The 14,225-nt window shown below is 58.3% G+C and overlaps 1 protein-coding gene across 5 annotated transcripts in view; it reads right to left on the minus strand.

The window, feature by feature from the left end:
* DMBT1 (deleted in malignant brain tumors 1) overlaps window positions 1–14,225 on the minus strand; it is a 43,789-nt gene that overhangs the window by 20,294 nt on the left and 9,270 nt on the right. For 3 of the 5 annotated variants that reach the window (XM_051824338.2, XM_070058303.1, XM_051824339.2), the window contains 17 exons: window positions 13,832–13,870; window positions 12,820–13,143; window positions 12,416–12,445; window positions 11,505–11,543; window positions 10,493–10,816; window positions 10,088–10,117; window positions 9,166–9,204; window positions 8,151–8,474; window positions 7,747–7,776; window positions 6,819–6,857; window positions 5,787–6,110; window positions 5,386–5,415; window positions 4,458–4,496; window positions 3,426–3,749; window positions 3,025–3,054; window positions 2,097–2,135; window positions 803–1,126 (listed from right to left, as the gene is read on the minus strand). In XM_051824338.2, the coding sequence (XP_051680298.2) occupies window positions 803–1,126; window positions 2,097–2,135; window positions 3,025–3,054; window positions 3,426–3,749; window positions 4,458–4,496; window positions 5,386–5,415; window positions 5,787–6,110; window positions 6,819–6,857; window positions 7,747–7,776; window positions 8,151–8,474; window positions 9,166–9,204; window positions 10,088–10,117; window positions 10,493–10,816; window positions 11,505–11,543; window positions 12,416–12,445; window positions 12,820–13,143; window positions 13,832–13,870 (2,328 nt within the window). The remainder of the gene's footprint in view (window positions 1–802; window positions 1,127–2,096; window positions 2,136–3,024; window positions 3,055–3,425; window positions 3,750–4,457; window positions 4,497–5,385; window positions 5,416–5,786; window positions 6,111–6,818; window positions 6,858–7,746; window positions 7,777–8,150; window positions 8,475–9,165; window positions 9,205–10,087; window positions 10,118–10,492; window positions 10,817–11,504; window positions 11,544–12,415; window positions 12,446–12,819; window positions 13,144–13,831; window positions 13,871–14,225) is intronic. The other 2 variants (XM_051824329.2, XM_070058304.1) reach the window with 2 other exon arrangements.

Raw genomic sequence — 14,225 nt, forward strand, 5'->3', positions numbered from 1 at the left:
CCTGCTGCACGTGCCCATGCTCTGCTAGTGTGGGAAGTCCCACGGACACAACGTCTGGCACCGCTTGACTCTCCTTAGAAGACCATCCTTGGCCTCCTGCATCCATGCCCACATCGAACCTTATGAGGATTCCCCTTCTCCCGCACGAGGACCTCCCCACCATGCACCGAGATGAGCGGAACCAGGAACAGACCCGCCTTCCACCTCGGCTGCTCTGAGTGTCTGCGGGGGTCCCGTCTGCCCACAGAAGGGGCTAAGCAGATCTTTCAGCTAAATTATCACCTAGTCCAACTGAGCAGAGGTGGCAATGAACTGGAGCCAGTGTCGTTCCAGAACCACCAGGAAAACTCGGCTAAGACCAGGGCTATGCTGTGTCTGCAGGAGAAAGTGCGATTTCCCCAAGAGAAGGACTCAGCAGGGCCCGGGGGGCCAGGACCGGACGAGGCGGGGAGAGCAGGCACTGGACAGGGCGAGCTGCAGAGCAGCCATCAGAGTGGGGGCTGGCGACGAATCCGCAGGCGCAGCCGATGTGCCAGAGCATCTCTGCCCTCCCTAGGGAGGGACTGCGTGGCAGCCGCACCTAGAGCCTGAAGGCAATGCCACGGCCCGGAGATTCCATGGAGCGTGATTCCGGTTGTGGATCCCAGTTGGCGAGCTATACTACACAAATCCCAAAGCCACCACGTGTGTGATGAAAGGCAGAAGTAGCTTCCCCACTTCCAAGCACAGTCTGGAACTGATGCCGGGGCCAGGACAAAGCTTTGTCCATGCAGGAAAGAAGCCATGGGATGAGGGGACCCACCTGAGCAGACGACTCCCGCGTCCTCGTGGTGTCCACAGTTATGGGAGAGCCAGCCACGGTGGGAACAGCTCCACAGGTTGGGCTCGCTGCCTGAGCAGCTCACGTCATCCAGGACAATCGACCCCGAGCCTTGACCGAACTGGGCACTGGCTGGGGCAGACAGGGCCGTACCACAGCCCAGCTGCCTGCAGACCACGCTGGCGTCGTTGAGGTCCCAGCTGTCGTCACACACGGTACCCCAGGAACCCTGGTACAGGACCTCCACCCGGCCCTCACACCGGTCACTTCCATTCACCAGTCTTAGCTGCAAACCGGATATGTGCACTAGAGGAAAGCAAAGGACAGGTCATCCATCCACAAATTGAAAGTAGGGATCCACATCATGTCTCCCACTCAGAGGAATAAAAATATCCAAGGCACATGCACCTGTGTCGCCATCAAATTACCCAGAGACTGAAATTTATCAGTGTAAGCTAACAGGAACAGGTATACACGGTGCCCCAGGATCCCTGGTACAGGACCTCCACCCGGCCCTGGCAACGGTCACCTCTGTTCACAAGTCACAGTTCCAATCCAGATGGGAAATCTACAGGGGAACACAGGACACGACATCACCATGTCTGCAGGTGAGGGATCTAAGGTGCGTTCCACACTCAGGAGATTCCAACGGCAAAGGCCTCTTAGCTGAGTACGCCCTTGACTATGCCCAGAATTTCATTCATCACAGGACCACGGGCAGTGGACACCATGCACTTCCAGGTTAGCCGGCTCTGGTGTTGGAAGCAGCCAGGGTTTTAGTGGAAGGGACCGGAATGAGCACTCTGCTCCAAACTCTGGGTACACTCGGGACACAGCTCTGCGCAGAGAAATCATTGCACCAGACCTCGCCCGAGCACGAGCGCTTGGTGACTTCTGTATGGAACTCTCGGGGTCGGCCATGTCTGTGCATGACTGGACCTCGGTCAGACTCTGCACATCAGGCCTGGTACCTGCTCCTGTCAGGCCTGACGTCCATGGCCTCAGAGACAAGCACAAGGTCACCTGGTATCTCAGGGCCTCCAGCACACACCCCGAATATGTGCAGAGGGACCGTGCCTCAGCCCCTGGACCTGATCCCACTGGACATGGGTCCCGCCCTCAAGGACCTGTCCTCAAACACTCTGCCCTCCCCCTCAACCATCGCCCAGGGACAAGAATGAGGCCCAGCACACGGGCAGCCTCCTCCTCTCATCAGCGACGCAGCGTCCATTCAGAGCCAGGCCGTGAGCCCCAAGGACGGTGAGGGGACACTCACCTGGGGTGGACTCATGGATGACCGTGGTCGGCCACGTGTCTGTGAAGGGCAACAAGGACAAGCAAAAGTTACACCTGAAGGAAAAGGGCCAAGAGCAAAATGTTCCCTGGACCAGGCAGCTGTCACAACTCTGGTTCCACTCCAGGCCCGGCCCCTTGCTCCCTGTGTCTGCTCAGGGCTCCTGCTGCAGCTCAGCCATGGGACAAGGCCCTACTGGACATCTCTGGCCCCTCCAGGTCTTGCCACCTGCAATATCTCGGTTCAGGAAAAACAACTTGGCCTGCTCCATCTGCTCCTTTATTTATTTATTTATTTATTTATTTATTTATTTATTTATTTATTTTGACAGGCACAGTGGATTGTGAGACAGACAGAGACAAAGGTCTTCTGTTTCCACTGGTTCACCCCCCAGTGGCCACTGCGGCCAGTGCGCAGCAGCTGGCCCACTGTGCTGATCTGAGACCAGGAGCCGGGTGCTTCTCCTGGTCTCCCATGTGTGTGCAGGGCCCAAGGACCTGGGCCATCCTCCATTACACTACCGGGCCACAACAGAGAGCTGGCCTGGAAGAGGGACAACCGGGACAAATCCGGCGCCCTGACAGGGACTAGAACCTAGTGTACCGGCGCCACAGGCAGAGGATTAACCTATTTAGCCGCGGCGCCAGCCTCCATCTGCTCCTTCGGTACTGAGTGGCCCATGGGACACCACTGTCCAGAATTGATGCACTGAACATGAGAATCAGGCAGGACAGTGAGACAGTGAAGGCGAGGGTAGCATCGGACTGACTGGTCACCGGGAGCCTCAGATCCTTCTGCCTGCACCCACCTCATCCCCTGGCACTGAATGCCACTCCTGGGTGCAACTGTGGCCCTGCTGCATCTGAGTCGAAAGAACAGGGCCTTTGCCAATAACAACAGGGGGACTCACCTGGTAGGGGTGTGGTCGTAGGCACGGCATCTGTGACAAAGAGAAGATTAGACACAAAGTACACAGCGGTCACCTGGCAACACAGGCCCCAAGTCCTGATGAAGCCACATACAGAACGGGCGGTCCTCACGCCCACACCCTTCATTTCAGGAACTCTGCCCTGCAGCCCACTGCCATGGCCTGCACCTCTGCCTCCTGAGGCTACGTCTCCACCAGGGTGATGTCATCACCTTTGCAGAGTCACCCAGGGCAGGGCACACAGACGCCCCCAGCTTTTAAAAAGCTGATGAAGACCCCGACTCCACAGCCTAACATGGGGACATTCCGAGGCTTCCTGTGGACTCCTAGAGATACGCCAGGGGCCCCAGTCCAAGCATAGCTCTGGGGATCTGGGCACCCACCTGAGCAGATGACTCCCGCGTCCTCCTGGTGCCCACAGTTGTGGGAGAGCCAGCCGCGGTGGTGGCAGCTCCACAGGTACGCCTCCTGCCCGGAGCAGCTCACATCGTCCAGGACAATCTGGCCAGGGCCCTGACCAAACCGCGCACTTCCTGGGGCCGACACAGCCATGCCACAGCCCAGCTGCCTGCACACCACCTGGGCGTCATTGATGTCCCAGCCGTCGTCACACACGGTGCCCCAGGATCCCTGGTACAGGACCTCCACCCGGCCCTGGCAGCGGTCACCTCCATTCGCCAGTCGCAGTTCCAATCCAGATGGGAAATCTACAGGGGAACACAGGACATGACGTCACCACGTCTGCAGGTGAGGGATCTAAGGTGCGTTCCACACTCAGGAGATTCCAACGGCAAAGGCCTCTTGAGCTGGGTCGCCCTAAACTATGCCCAGAATTTCATTCATCACAGGACCACGGGCAGTGGACACCATGCACTTCCAGGTTAGCCGGCTCTGGTGTTGGAAGCAGCCAGGGTTTTAGTGGAAGGGACCGGAATGAGCACTCTGCTCCAAACTCTGGGTACACTCGGGACACAGCTCTGCGCAGAGAAATCATTGCACCAGACCTCGCCCGAGCACGAGCGCTTGGTGACTTCTGTATGGAACTCTCGGGGTCTGGCCATGTCTGTGCATGACTGGACCTCGGTCAGACTCTGCACATCAGGCCTGGTACCTGCTCCTGTCAGGTCTGACCTCCATGGCCCAGAGACAAGTACAAGGTCACCTGGCATCTCAGGGCCTCCAGCACACACCCCGAATATGTGCAGAGGGACCGTGCCTCAGCCCCTGGACCTGATCCCACTGGACATGGGTCCCGCCCTCAAGGACCTGTCCTCAAACACTCTGCCCTCCCCCTCAACCATCGCCCAGGGACAAGAATGAGGCCCAGCACACGGGCAGCCTCCTCCTCTCATCAGCGACGCAGCGTCCATTCAGAGCCAGGCCGTGAGCCCCAAGGACGGTGAGGGGACACTCACCTGGGGTGGACTCATGGATGACCGTGGTCGGCCACGTGTCTGTGAAGGGCAACAAGGACAAGCAAAAGTTACACCTGAAGGAAAAGGGCCAAGAGCAAAATGTTCCCTGGACCAGGCAGCTGTCACAACTCTGGTTCCACTCCAGGCCCGGCCCCTTGCTCCCTGTGTCTGCTCAGGGCTCCTGCTGCAGCTCAGCCATGGGACAAGGCCCTACTGGACATCTCTGGCCCCTCCAGGTCTTGCCACCTGCAATATCTCGGTTCAGGAAAAACAACTTGGCCTGCTCCATCTGCTCCTTTATTTATTTATTTATTTATTTATTTATTTATTTATTTATTTATTTTGACAGGCACAGTGGATTGTGAGAGAGACAGAGACAAAGGTCTTCTGTTTCCACTGGTTCACCCCCCAGTGGCCACTGCGGCCAGTGCGCAGCAGCTGGCCCACTGTGCTGATCTGAGACCAGGAGCCGGGTGCTTCTCCTGGTCTCCCATGTGTGTGCAGGGCCCAAGGACCTGGGCCATCCTCCATTACACTACCGGGCCACAACAGAGAGCTGGCCTGGAAGAGGGACAACCGGGACAAATCCGGCGCCCTGACAGGGACTAGAACCTAGTGTACCGGCGCCACAGGCAGAGGATTAACCTATTTAGCCGCGGCGCCAGCCTCCATCTGCTCCTTCGGTACTGAGTGGCCCATGGGACACCATTGTCCAGAATTGATGCACTGAACATGAGAATCAGGCAGGACAGTGAGACAGTGAAGGCGAGGGTAGCATCGGACTGACTGGTCACCGGGAGCCTCAGATCCTTCTGCCTGCACCCACCTCATCCCCTGGCACTGAATGCCACTCCTGGGTGCAACTGTGGCCCTGCTGCATCTGAGTCGAAAGAACAGGGCCTTTGCCAATAACAACAGGGGGACTCACCTGGTAGGGGTGTGGTCGTAGGCACGGCATCTGTGACAAAGAGAAGATTAGACACAAAGTACACAGCGGTCACCTGGCAACACAGGCCCCAAGTCCTGATGAAGCCACATACAGAACGGGCGGTCCTCACGCCCACACCCTTCATTTCAGGAACTCTGCCCTGCAGCCCACTGCCATGGCCTGCACCTCTGCCTCCTGAGGCTACGTCTCCACCAGGGTGATGTCATCACCTTTGCAGAGTCACCCAGGGCAGGGCACACAGACGCCCCCAGCTTTTAAAAAGCTGATGAAGACCCCGACTCCACAGCCTAACATGGGGACATTCCGAGGCTTCCTGTGGACTCCTAGAGATACGCCAGGGGCCCCAGTCCAAGCATAGCTCTGGGGATCTGGGCACCCACCTGAGCAGATGACTCCCGCGTCCTCCTGGTGCCCACAGTTGTGGGAGAGCCAGCCGCGGTGGTGGCAGCTCCACAGGTACGCCTCCTGCCCGGAGCAGCTCACATCGTCCAGGACAATCTGGCCAGGGCCCTGACCAAACCGCGCACTTCCTGGGGCTGACACAGCCATGCCACAGCCCAGCTGCCTGCACACCACCTGGGCGTCATTGATGTCCCAGCCGTCGTCACACACGGTGCCCCAGGATCCCTGGTACAGGACCTCCACCCGGCCCTGGCAGCGGTCACCTCCATTCGCCAGTCGCAGTTCCAATCCAGATGGGAAATCTACAGGGGAACACAGGACATGACGTCACCACGTCTGCAGGTGAGGGATCTAAGGTGCGTTCCACACTCAGGAGATTCCAACGGCAAAGGCCTCTTGAGCTGGGTCGCCCTAAACTATGCCCAGAATTTCATTCATCACAGGACCACGGGCAGTGGACACCATGCACTTCCAGGTTAGCCGGCTCTGGTGTTGGAAGCAGCCAGGGTTTTAGTGGAAGGGACCGGAATGAGCACTCTGCTCCAAACTCTGGGTACACTCGGGACACAGCTCTGCGCAGAGAAATCATTGCACCAGACCTCGCCCGAGCACGAGCGCTTGGTGACTTCTGTATGGAACTCTCGGGGTCTGGCCATGTCTGTGCATGACTGGACCTCGGTCAGACTCTGCACATCAGGCCTGGTACCTGCTCCTGTCAGGTCTGACCTCCATGGCCCAGAGACAAGTACAAGGTCACCTGGCATCTCAGGGCCTCCAGCACACACCCCGAATATGTGCAGAGGGACCGTGCCTCAGCCCCTGGACCTGATCCCACTGGACATGGGTCCCGCCCTCAAGGACCTGTCCTCAAACACTCTGCCCTCCCCCTCAACCATCGCCCAGGGACAAGAATGAGGCCCAGCACACGGGCAGCCTCCTCCTCTCATCAGCGACGCAGCGTCCATTCAGAGCCAGGCCGTGAGCCCCAAGGACGGTGAGGGGACACTCACCTGGGGTGGACTCATGGATGACCGTGGTCGGCCACGTGTCTGTGAAGGGCAACAAGGACAAGCAAAAGTTACACCTGAAGGAAAAGGGCCAAGAGCAAAATGTTCCCTGGACCAGGCAGCTGTCACAACTCTGGTTCCACTCCAGGCCCGGCCCCTTGCTCCCTGTGTCTGCTCAGGGCTCCTGCTGCAGCTCAGCCATGGGACAAGGCCCTACTGGACATCTCTGGCCCCTCCAGGTCTTGCCACCTGCAATATCTCGGTTCAGGAAAAACAACTTGGCCTGCTCCATCTGCTCCTTTATTTATTTATTTATTTATTTATTTATTTATTTATTTATTTATTTTGACAGGCACAGTGGATTGTGAGAGAGACAGAGACAAAGGTCTTCTGTTTCCACTGGTTCACCCCCCAGTGGCCACTGCGGCCAGTGCGCAGCAGCTGGCCCACTGTGCTGATCTGAGACCAGGAGCCGGGTGCTTCTCCTGGTCTCCCATGTGTGTGCAGGGCCCAAGGACCTGGGCCATCCTCCATTACACTACCGGGCCACAACAGAGAGCTGGCCTGGAAGAGGGACAACCGGGACAAATCCGGCGCCCTGACAGGGACTAGAACCTAGTGTACCGGCGCCACAGGCAGAGGATTAACCTATTTAGCCGCGGCGCCAGCCTCCATCTGCTCCTTCGGTACTGAGTGGCCCATGGGACACCACTGTCCAGAATTGATGCACTGAACATGAGAATCAGGCAGGACAGTGAGACAGTGAAGGCGAGGGTAGCATCGGACTGACTGGTCACCGGGAGCCTCAGATCCTTCTGCCTGCACCCACCTCATCCCCTGGCACTGAATGCCACTCCTGGGTGCAACTGTGGCCCTGCTGCATCTGAGTCGAAAGAACAGGGCCTTTGCCAATAACAACAGGGGGACTCACCTGGTAGGGGTGTGGTCATGGCCATGGCATCTGTGACAAAGAGAAGAAGATCAGACACAAAGCACACAGCGGTCACCTGGCAACACAGGCCCCAAGTCCTGATGAAGCCACATACAGAACGGGCGGTCCTCACGCCCACACCCTTCATTTCAGGAACTCTGCCCTGCAGCCCACTGCCATGGCCTGCACCTCTGCCTCCTGAGGCTACGTCTCCACCAGGGTGATGTCATCACCTTTGCAGAGTCACCCAGGGCAGGGCACACAGACGCCCCCAGCTTTTAAAAAGCTGATGAAGACCCCGACTCCACAGCCTAACATGGGGACATTCCGAGGCTTCCTGTGGACTCCTAGAGATACGCCAGGGGCCCCAGTCCAAGCATAGCTCTGGGGATCTGGGCACCCACCTGAGCAGATGACTCCCGCGTCCTCCTGGTGTCCACAGTTGTGGGAGAGCCAGCCGCGGTGGTGGCAGCTCCACAGGTACGCCTCCTGCCCGGAGCAGCTCACATCGTCCAGGACAATCTGGCCAGGGCCCTGACCAAACCGCGCACTTCCTGGGGCCGACACAGCCATGCCACAGCCCAGCTGCCTGCACACCACCTGGGCGTCATTGATGTCCCAGCCGTCGTCACACACGGTGCCCCAGGATCCCTGGTACAGGACCTCCACCCGGCCCTGGCAGCGGTCACCTCCATTCGCCAGTCGCAGTTCCAATCCAGATGGGAAATCTACAGGGGAACACAGGACACGACGTCACCATGTCTGGAGGTAAGGGATCTAAGGTGCATTCCACACTCAGGAGATTCCAATGGCAAAGGCCTCTTAGCTGAGTACGCCCTTGACTATGCCCAGAATTTCATTCATCACAGTACTACGGGCAGGGACACTGTACACTTCCATGTCTGCGGGTGCTCCAGTGTTGGAAGCACCCAGGGTCTCAGTGCTATGACAGGAACCACTGTGCATTCCCACCTCTGGGCACACACAGCACGGAGCTCTGCAGAGACGTGACGGCCTCAGGTTCTGCCCGTGTTCAGGAGCTTGAGGGCATGTGCATGGTAGGGTCTGAGCCTGGTAATGTGTGTGGATGGCAGGCCTTGGTCAACTATGTACATAAGGCCTTTTTACCCACTCTTATGAGGCCTCAGAGACAAGCACAAGGTCACCTGGCATCTCAGGGCCTCCAGCACACACCCCGAATATGTGCAGAGGGACCGTGCCTCAGCCCCTGGACTGGATCCCGTTGGACACGGGTCCCGGCCTCAAGGACCTGTCCTCAAACACTCTGCCCTCCCCCTCAACCAACGCCCAGGGACAAGAATGAGGCCCAGCACACGGGCAGCCTCCTCCTCTCATCAGCGACGCAGCGTCCATTCAGAGCCAGGCCGTGAGCCCCCGGGACGGTGAGGGGACACTCACCTGGGGTGGACTCATAGATGACCGTGGTCGGCCACGTGTCTGTGAAGGGCAACAAGGACAAGCAAAAGTTACACCTGAAGGAAAAGGGCCAAGAGCAAAATGTTCCCTGGACCAGGCAGCTGTCACAACCGTGGTTCCACTCCAGGCCCGGCCCCTTGCTCCCTGTGTCTGCTCAGGGCTCCTGCTCCAGCTCAGCCATGGGACAAGGCCCTGCTGGACATCTCTGGCCCCCCCAGGTCTTGCCACCCGCAATATCTCTGCTCAGGCAAAACACCTTGGCCTGCTACTTCTCCTCCTTCTTTGTTATTTTTATTTATTTATTTATTTATTTATTTTTGACAGGCACGGTGGACAGTAAGAGAGATAGAGAGAAAGGTCTTCCGTTTCCGCTAGTTCACCCCCCAATGATCGCTGCGGCCGGTGCGCTGCAGGTGGCCCACTGCGCTGATCTGAAGCCAGGAGCCAGGTGCTTCTCCTGGTCTCCCATGTGTGTGCAGGGCCCAAGGACCTGGAACATCCTCCATTACACTACCGGGCAACAGCAAAGAGCTGGCCTGAAAGAGGGACAACCGGAAAGGAATCTGGCGTCCTGACCGGGACTAGAACCTAGTGTACCGGCCCCGCAGGCGGAGGATTAACCTATTTAGCCGCGGCGCCAGCCTCCATCTGCTCCTTCGGTACTGAGTGGCTCATGGGACACCGTTGTCCACAATTGATGCACTGAACATGAGAATCAGGCAGGGCAGTGAGACAGTGAAGGCGAGGGTAGCATCGGACTGACTGGTCACTGGGAGCCTCAGATCCTTCTGCCTGCACCCACCTCATCCCCTGGCACTGAATGCCACTCCTGGGTGCAACTGTGGCCCTGCTGCATCTGAGTCGAAAGAACAGGGCCTTTGCCAATAACAACAGGGGGACTCACCTGGTAGGGGTGTGGTCATGGCCATGGCACCTGTGACAAAGAGAAGAAGATCAGACACAAAGCACACAGCGGTCACCTGGCAACACAGGCCCCAGAGTCCTGATGAAGGCACACACAGAACGGGCGGTCCTCACGCCCACACCCTTCATCTCAGGAACTCTGCCCTGCAGCCCACTGCCATGGCCTGCACCTCTGCCTCCTGAGGCTACGTCTCCACCAGGGTGATGTCATCACCTTTGCAGAGTCACCCAGGGCAGGGCACACAGACGCCCCCAGCTTTTAAAAAGCTGATGAAGACCCCGACTCCACAGCCTAACATGGGGACATTCCGAGGCTTCCTGTGGACTCCTAGAGATACGCCAGGGGCCCCAGTCCAAGCATAGCTCTGGGGATCTGGGCACCCACCTGAGCAGATGACTCCCGCGTCCTCCTGGTGCCCACAGTTGTGGGAGAGCCAGCCGCGGTGGTGGCAGCTCCACAGGTACGCCTCCTGCCCGGAGCAGCTCACATCGTCCAGGACAATCTGGCCAGGGCCCTGACCAAACCGCGCACTTCCTAGGGCTGACACAGCCATGCCACAGCCCAGCTGCCTGCACACCACCTGGGCGTCATTGATGTCCCAGCCGTCGTCACACACGGTGCCCCAGGATCCCTGGTACAGGACCTCCACCCGGCCCTGGCAGCGGTCACCTCCATTCGCCAGTCGCAGTTCCAATCCAGATGGGAAAACTACAGGGGAACACAGGACACGACGTCACCATGTCTGGAGGTAAGGGATCTAAGGTGCATTCCACACTCAGGAGATTCCAACGGCAAAGGCCTCTTAGCTGGGTCGCCCTTGACTATGCCCAGAATTTCATTCATCACAGGACTACGGGCAGGGACACTGTACACTTCCATGTCTGCGGGTGCTCCAGTGTTGGAAGCAGCCAGGGTCTCAGTGCTATGACAGGAACCACTGTGCATTCCCACCTCTGAGCACACACAGCACGGAGCTCTGCAGACGTGACGGCCTCAGGCTCTGCCCGTGTTCAGGAGCTTGAGGGCATGTGCATGGTAGGGTCTGAGTCTGGTAATGTGTGTGGATGGCAGGCCTTGGTCAACTATGTACATAAGGCCTTTTTACCCACTCTTATGAGGCCTCAGGGACAAGCACAAGGTCACCTGGCATCTCAGGGCCTCCAGCACACACCCCGAATATGTGCAGAGGGACCGTGCCTCAGCCCCTGGACTGGATCCCGTTGGACACGGGTCCCGGCCTCAAGGACATGTCCTCAAACACTCTGCCCTCCCCCTCAACCATCGCCCAGGGACAAGAATGAGGCCCAGCACACGGGCAGCCTCCTCCTCTCATCAGCGACGCAGCGTCCATTCAGAGCCAGGCCGTGAGCCCCAATGACGGTGAGGGGACACTCACCTGAGGTGGACTCATAGATGACCGTGGTCGGCCACGTGTCTGTGAAGGGCAACAAGGACAAGCAAAAGTTACACCTGAAGGAAAAGGGCCAAGAGCAAAATGTTCCCTGGACCAGGCAGCTGTCACAACCGTGGTTCCACTCCAGGCCCGGCCCCTTGCTCCCTGTGTCTGCTCAGGGCTCCTGCTCCAGCTCAGCCATGGGACAAGGCCCTGCTGGACATCTCTGGCCCCTCCAGGTCTTGCCACCTGCAATATCTCCGCTCAGGCAAAACACCTTGGCCTGCTCCATCTGCTCCTTCTTATTTATTTATTTATTTATTTATTTTGACAGGCACAGTGGATTGTGAGAGAGACAGAGACAAAGGTCTTCTGTTTCCACTGGTTCACCCCACAATGGCCACTGCGGCCAGTGCGCAGCAGCTGGCCCACTGTGCTGATCTGAAACCAAGAGCAGGGTGCTTCTCCTGGTCTCCCATGTGTGTGCAGGGCCCAAGGACCTGGGCCATCCTCCATTACACTACCGGGCCACAACAGAGAGCTGGCCTGGAAGAGGGACAACCGGGACAGAATCCGGCGTCCTGACAGGGACTAGAACCTAGTGTACCGGCGCCACAGGCGGAGGATTAACCTATTAAGCCGCGGCGCCAGCCTCCATCTGCTCCTTCGGTACTGAGTGGCCCATGGGACACCGTTGTCCAGAATTGATGCACTGAACACGAGAATCAGGCAGGGCAGTGAGACAGTGAAGGCGAGGGTAGCATCGGACTGACTGGTCAGCGGGAGCCTCAGATCCTTCTGCCTGCACCCACCTCATCCCCTGGCACTGAATGCCACTCCTGGGTGCAACTGTGGCCCTGCTGCATCTGAGTCGAAAGAACAGGGCCTTTGCCAATAACAACAGGGGGACTCACCTGGTAGGGGTGTGGTCGTAGGCACGGCATCTGTGACAAAGAGAAGAAGATCAGACACAAAGCACACAGCCGTCACCTGGCAACACAGGCCCCAAGTCCTGATGAAGGCACACACAGAACGGGCGGTCCTCACGCCCACACCCTTCATCTCAGGAACTCTGCCCTGCAGCCCACTGCCATGCCTGCACCTCTGCCTCCTGAGGCTACGTCTCCACCAGGGTGATGTCATCACCTTTGCAGAGTCACCCAGGGCAGGGCACACAGATGCCCCCAGCTTTTAAAAAGCTGATGAAGACCCCGACTCCACAGCCTAACAGTGGGGACATTCCGAGGCTTCCTGTGGACTCCTAGAGATACGCCAGGGGCCCCAGTCCAAGCATAGCTCTGGGGATCTGGGCACCCACCTGAGCAGATGACTCCCGCGTCCTCCTGGTGTCCACAGTTGTGGGAGAGCCAGCCGCGGTGGTGGCAGCTCCACAGGTACGGCTCCTGCCCGGAGCAGCTCACATCGTCCAGGACAATCTGGCCAGGGCCCTGACCAAACCGCGCACTTCCTGGGGCCGACACAGCCATGCCACAGCCCAGCTGCCTGCACACCACCTGGGCGTCATTGATGTCCCAGCCGTCGTCACACACGGTGCCCCAGGATCCCTGGTACAGGACCTCCACCCGGCCCTGGCAGCGGTCACCTCCATTCGCCAGTCGCAGTTCCAATCCAGATGGGAAAACTACAGATGAACACAGGACATGACGTCACCATGTCTGCAGGTGAGGGATCTAAGGTGCGTTCCACACTCAGGATTCCAACGGCAAAGGCCTCTTAGCTGAGTCACCCTTGACTATGCCCAGAATTTCATTCATCACAGGACTACGGGCAGGGACACTGTACACTTCCACGTCTGCGGGTGCTCCAGTGTTGGAAGCACCCAGGGTCTCAGTGCTATGACAGGAACCACTGTGCATTCCCACCTCTGGGCACACACAGCACGGAGCTCTGCAGAGACGTGACGGCCTCAGGCTCTGCCCGTGTTCAGGAGCTTGAGGGCATGTGCATGGTAGGGTCTGAGTCTGGTAATGTGTGTGGATGGCAGGCCTTGGTCAACTATGTACATAAGGCCTTTTTACCCACTCTTATGAGGCCTCAGAGACAAGCACAAGGTCACCTGGCATCTCAGGGCCTCCAGCACACACCCCGAATATGTGCAGAGGGACCGTGCCTCAGCCCCTGGACCTGATCCCGCTGGACACGGGTCCCGGCCTCAAGGACCTGTCCTCAAACACTCTGCCCTCCCCCTCAACCGACGCCCAGGGACAAGAATGAGGCCCAGCACACGGGCAGCCTCCTCCTCTCATCAGCGACGCAGCGTCCATTCAGAGCCAGGCCGTGAGCCCCCGGGATGGTGAGGGGACACTCACCTGGGGTGGACTCATAGATGACCGTGGTCGGCCACGTGTCTGTGAAGGGCAACAAGGACAAGCAAAAGTTACACCTGAAGGAAAAGGGCCAAGAGCAAAATGTTCCCTGGACCAGGCAGCTGTCACAACCGTGGTTCCACTCCAGGCCCGGCCCCTTGCTCCCTGTGTCTGCTCAGGGCTGCTGCTCCAGCTCAGCCATGGGACAAGGCCCTGCTGGACATCCCTGGCCCCTCCTGTTCTCACCAGCTGTAATATTCTCTGCTCAAGCAAAACACCTTGGCCTGTTCACGTGCTCCGTTCTTAGTCAATGACCCTGGCACACCATTGTCCAGACTCTGACACTTTAACAAGCATTACGTCGGGCTTTGAGTCAGTGAGGGTGGTGGTAGCATAA

This window comes from Oryctolagus cuniculus, chromosome 15 (genome assembly GCF_964237555.1).
Source record: "Oryctolagus cuniculus chromosome 15, mOryCun1.1, whole genome shotgun sequence".
In the NCBI taxonomy this organism is placed as follows: Eukaryota; Metazoa; Chordata; class Mammalia; order Lagomorpha; family Leporidae; genus Oryctolagus; species Oryctolagus cuniculus.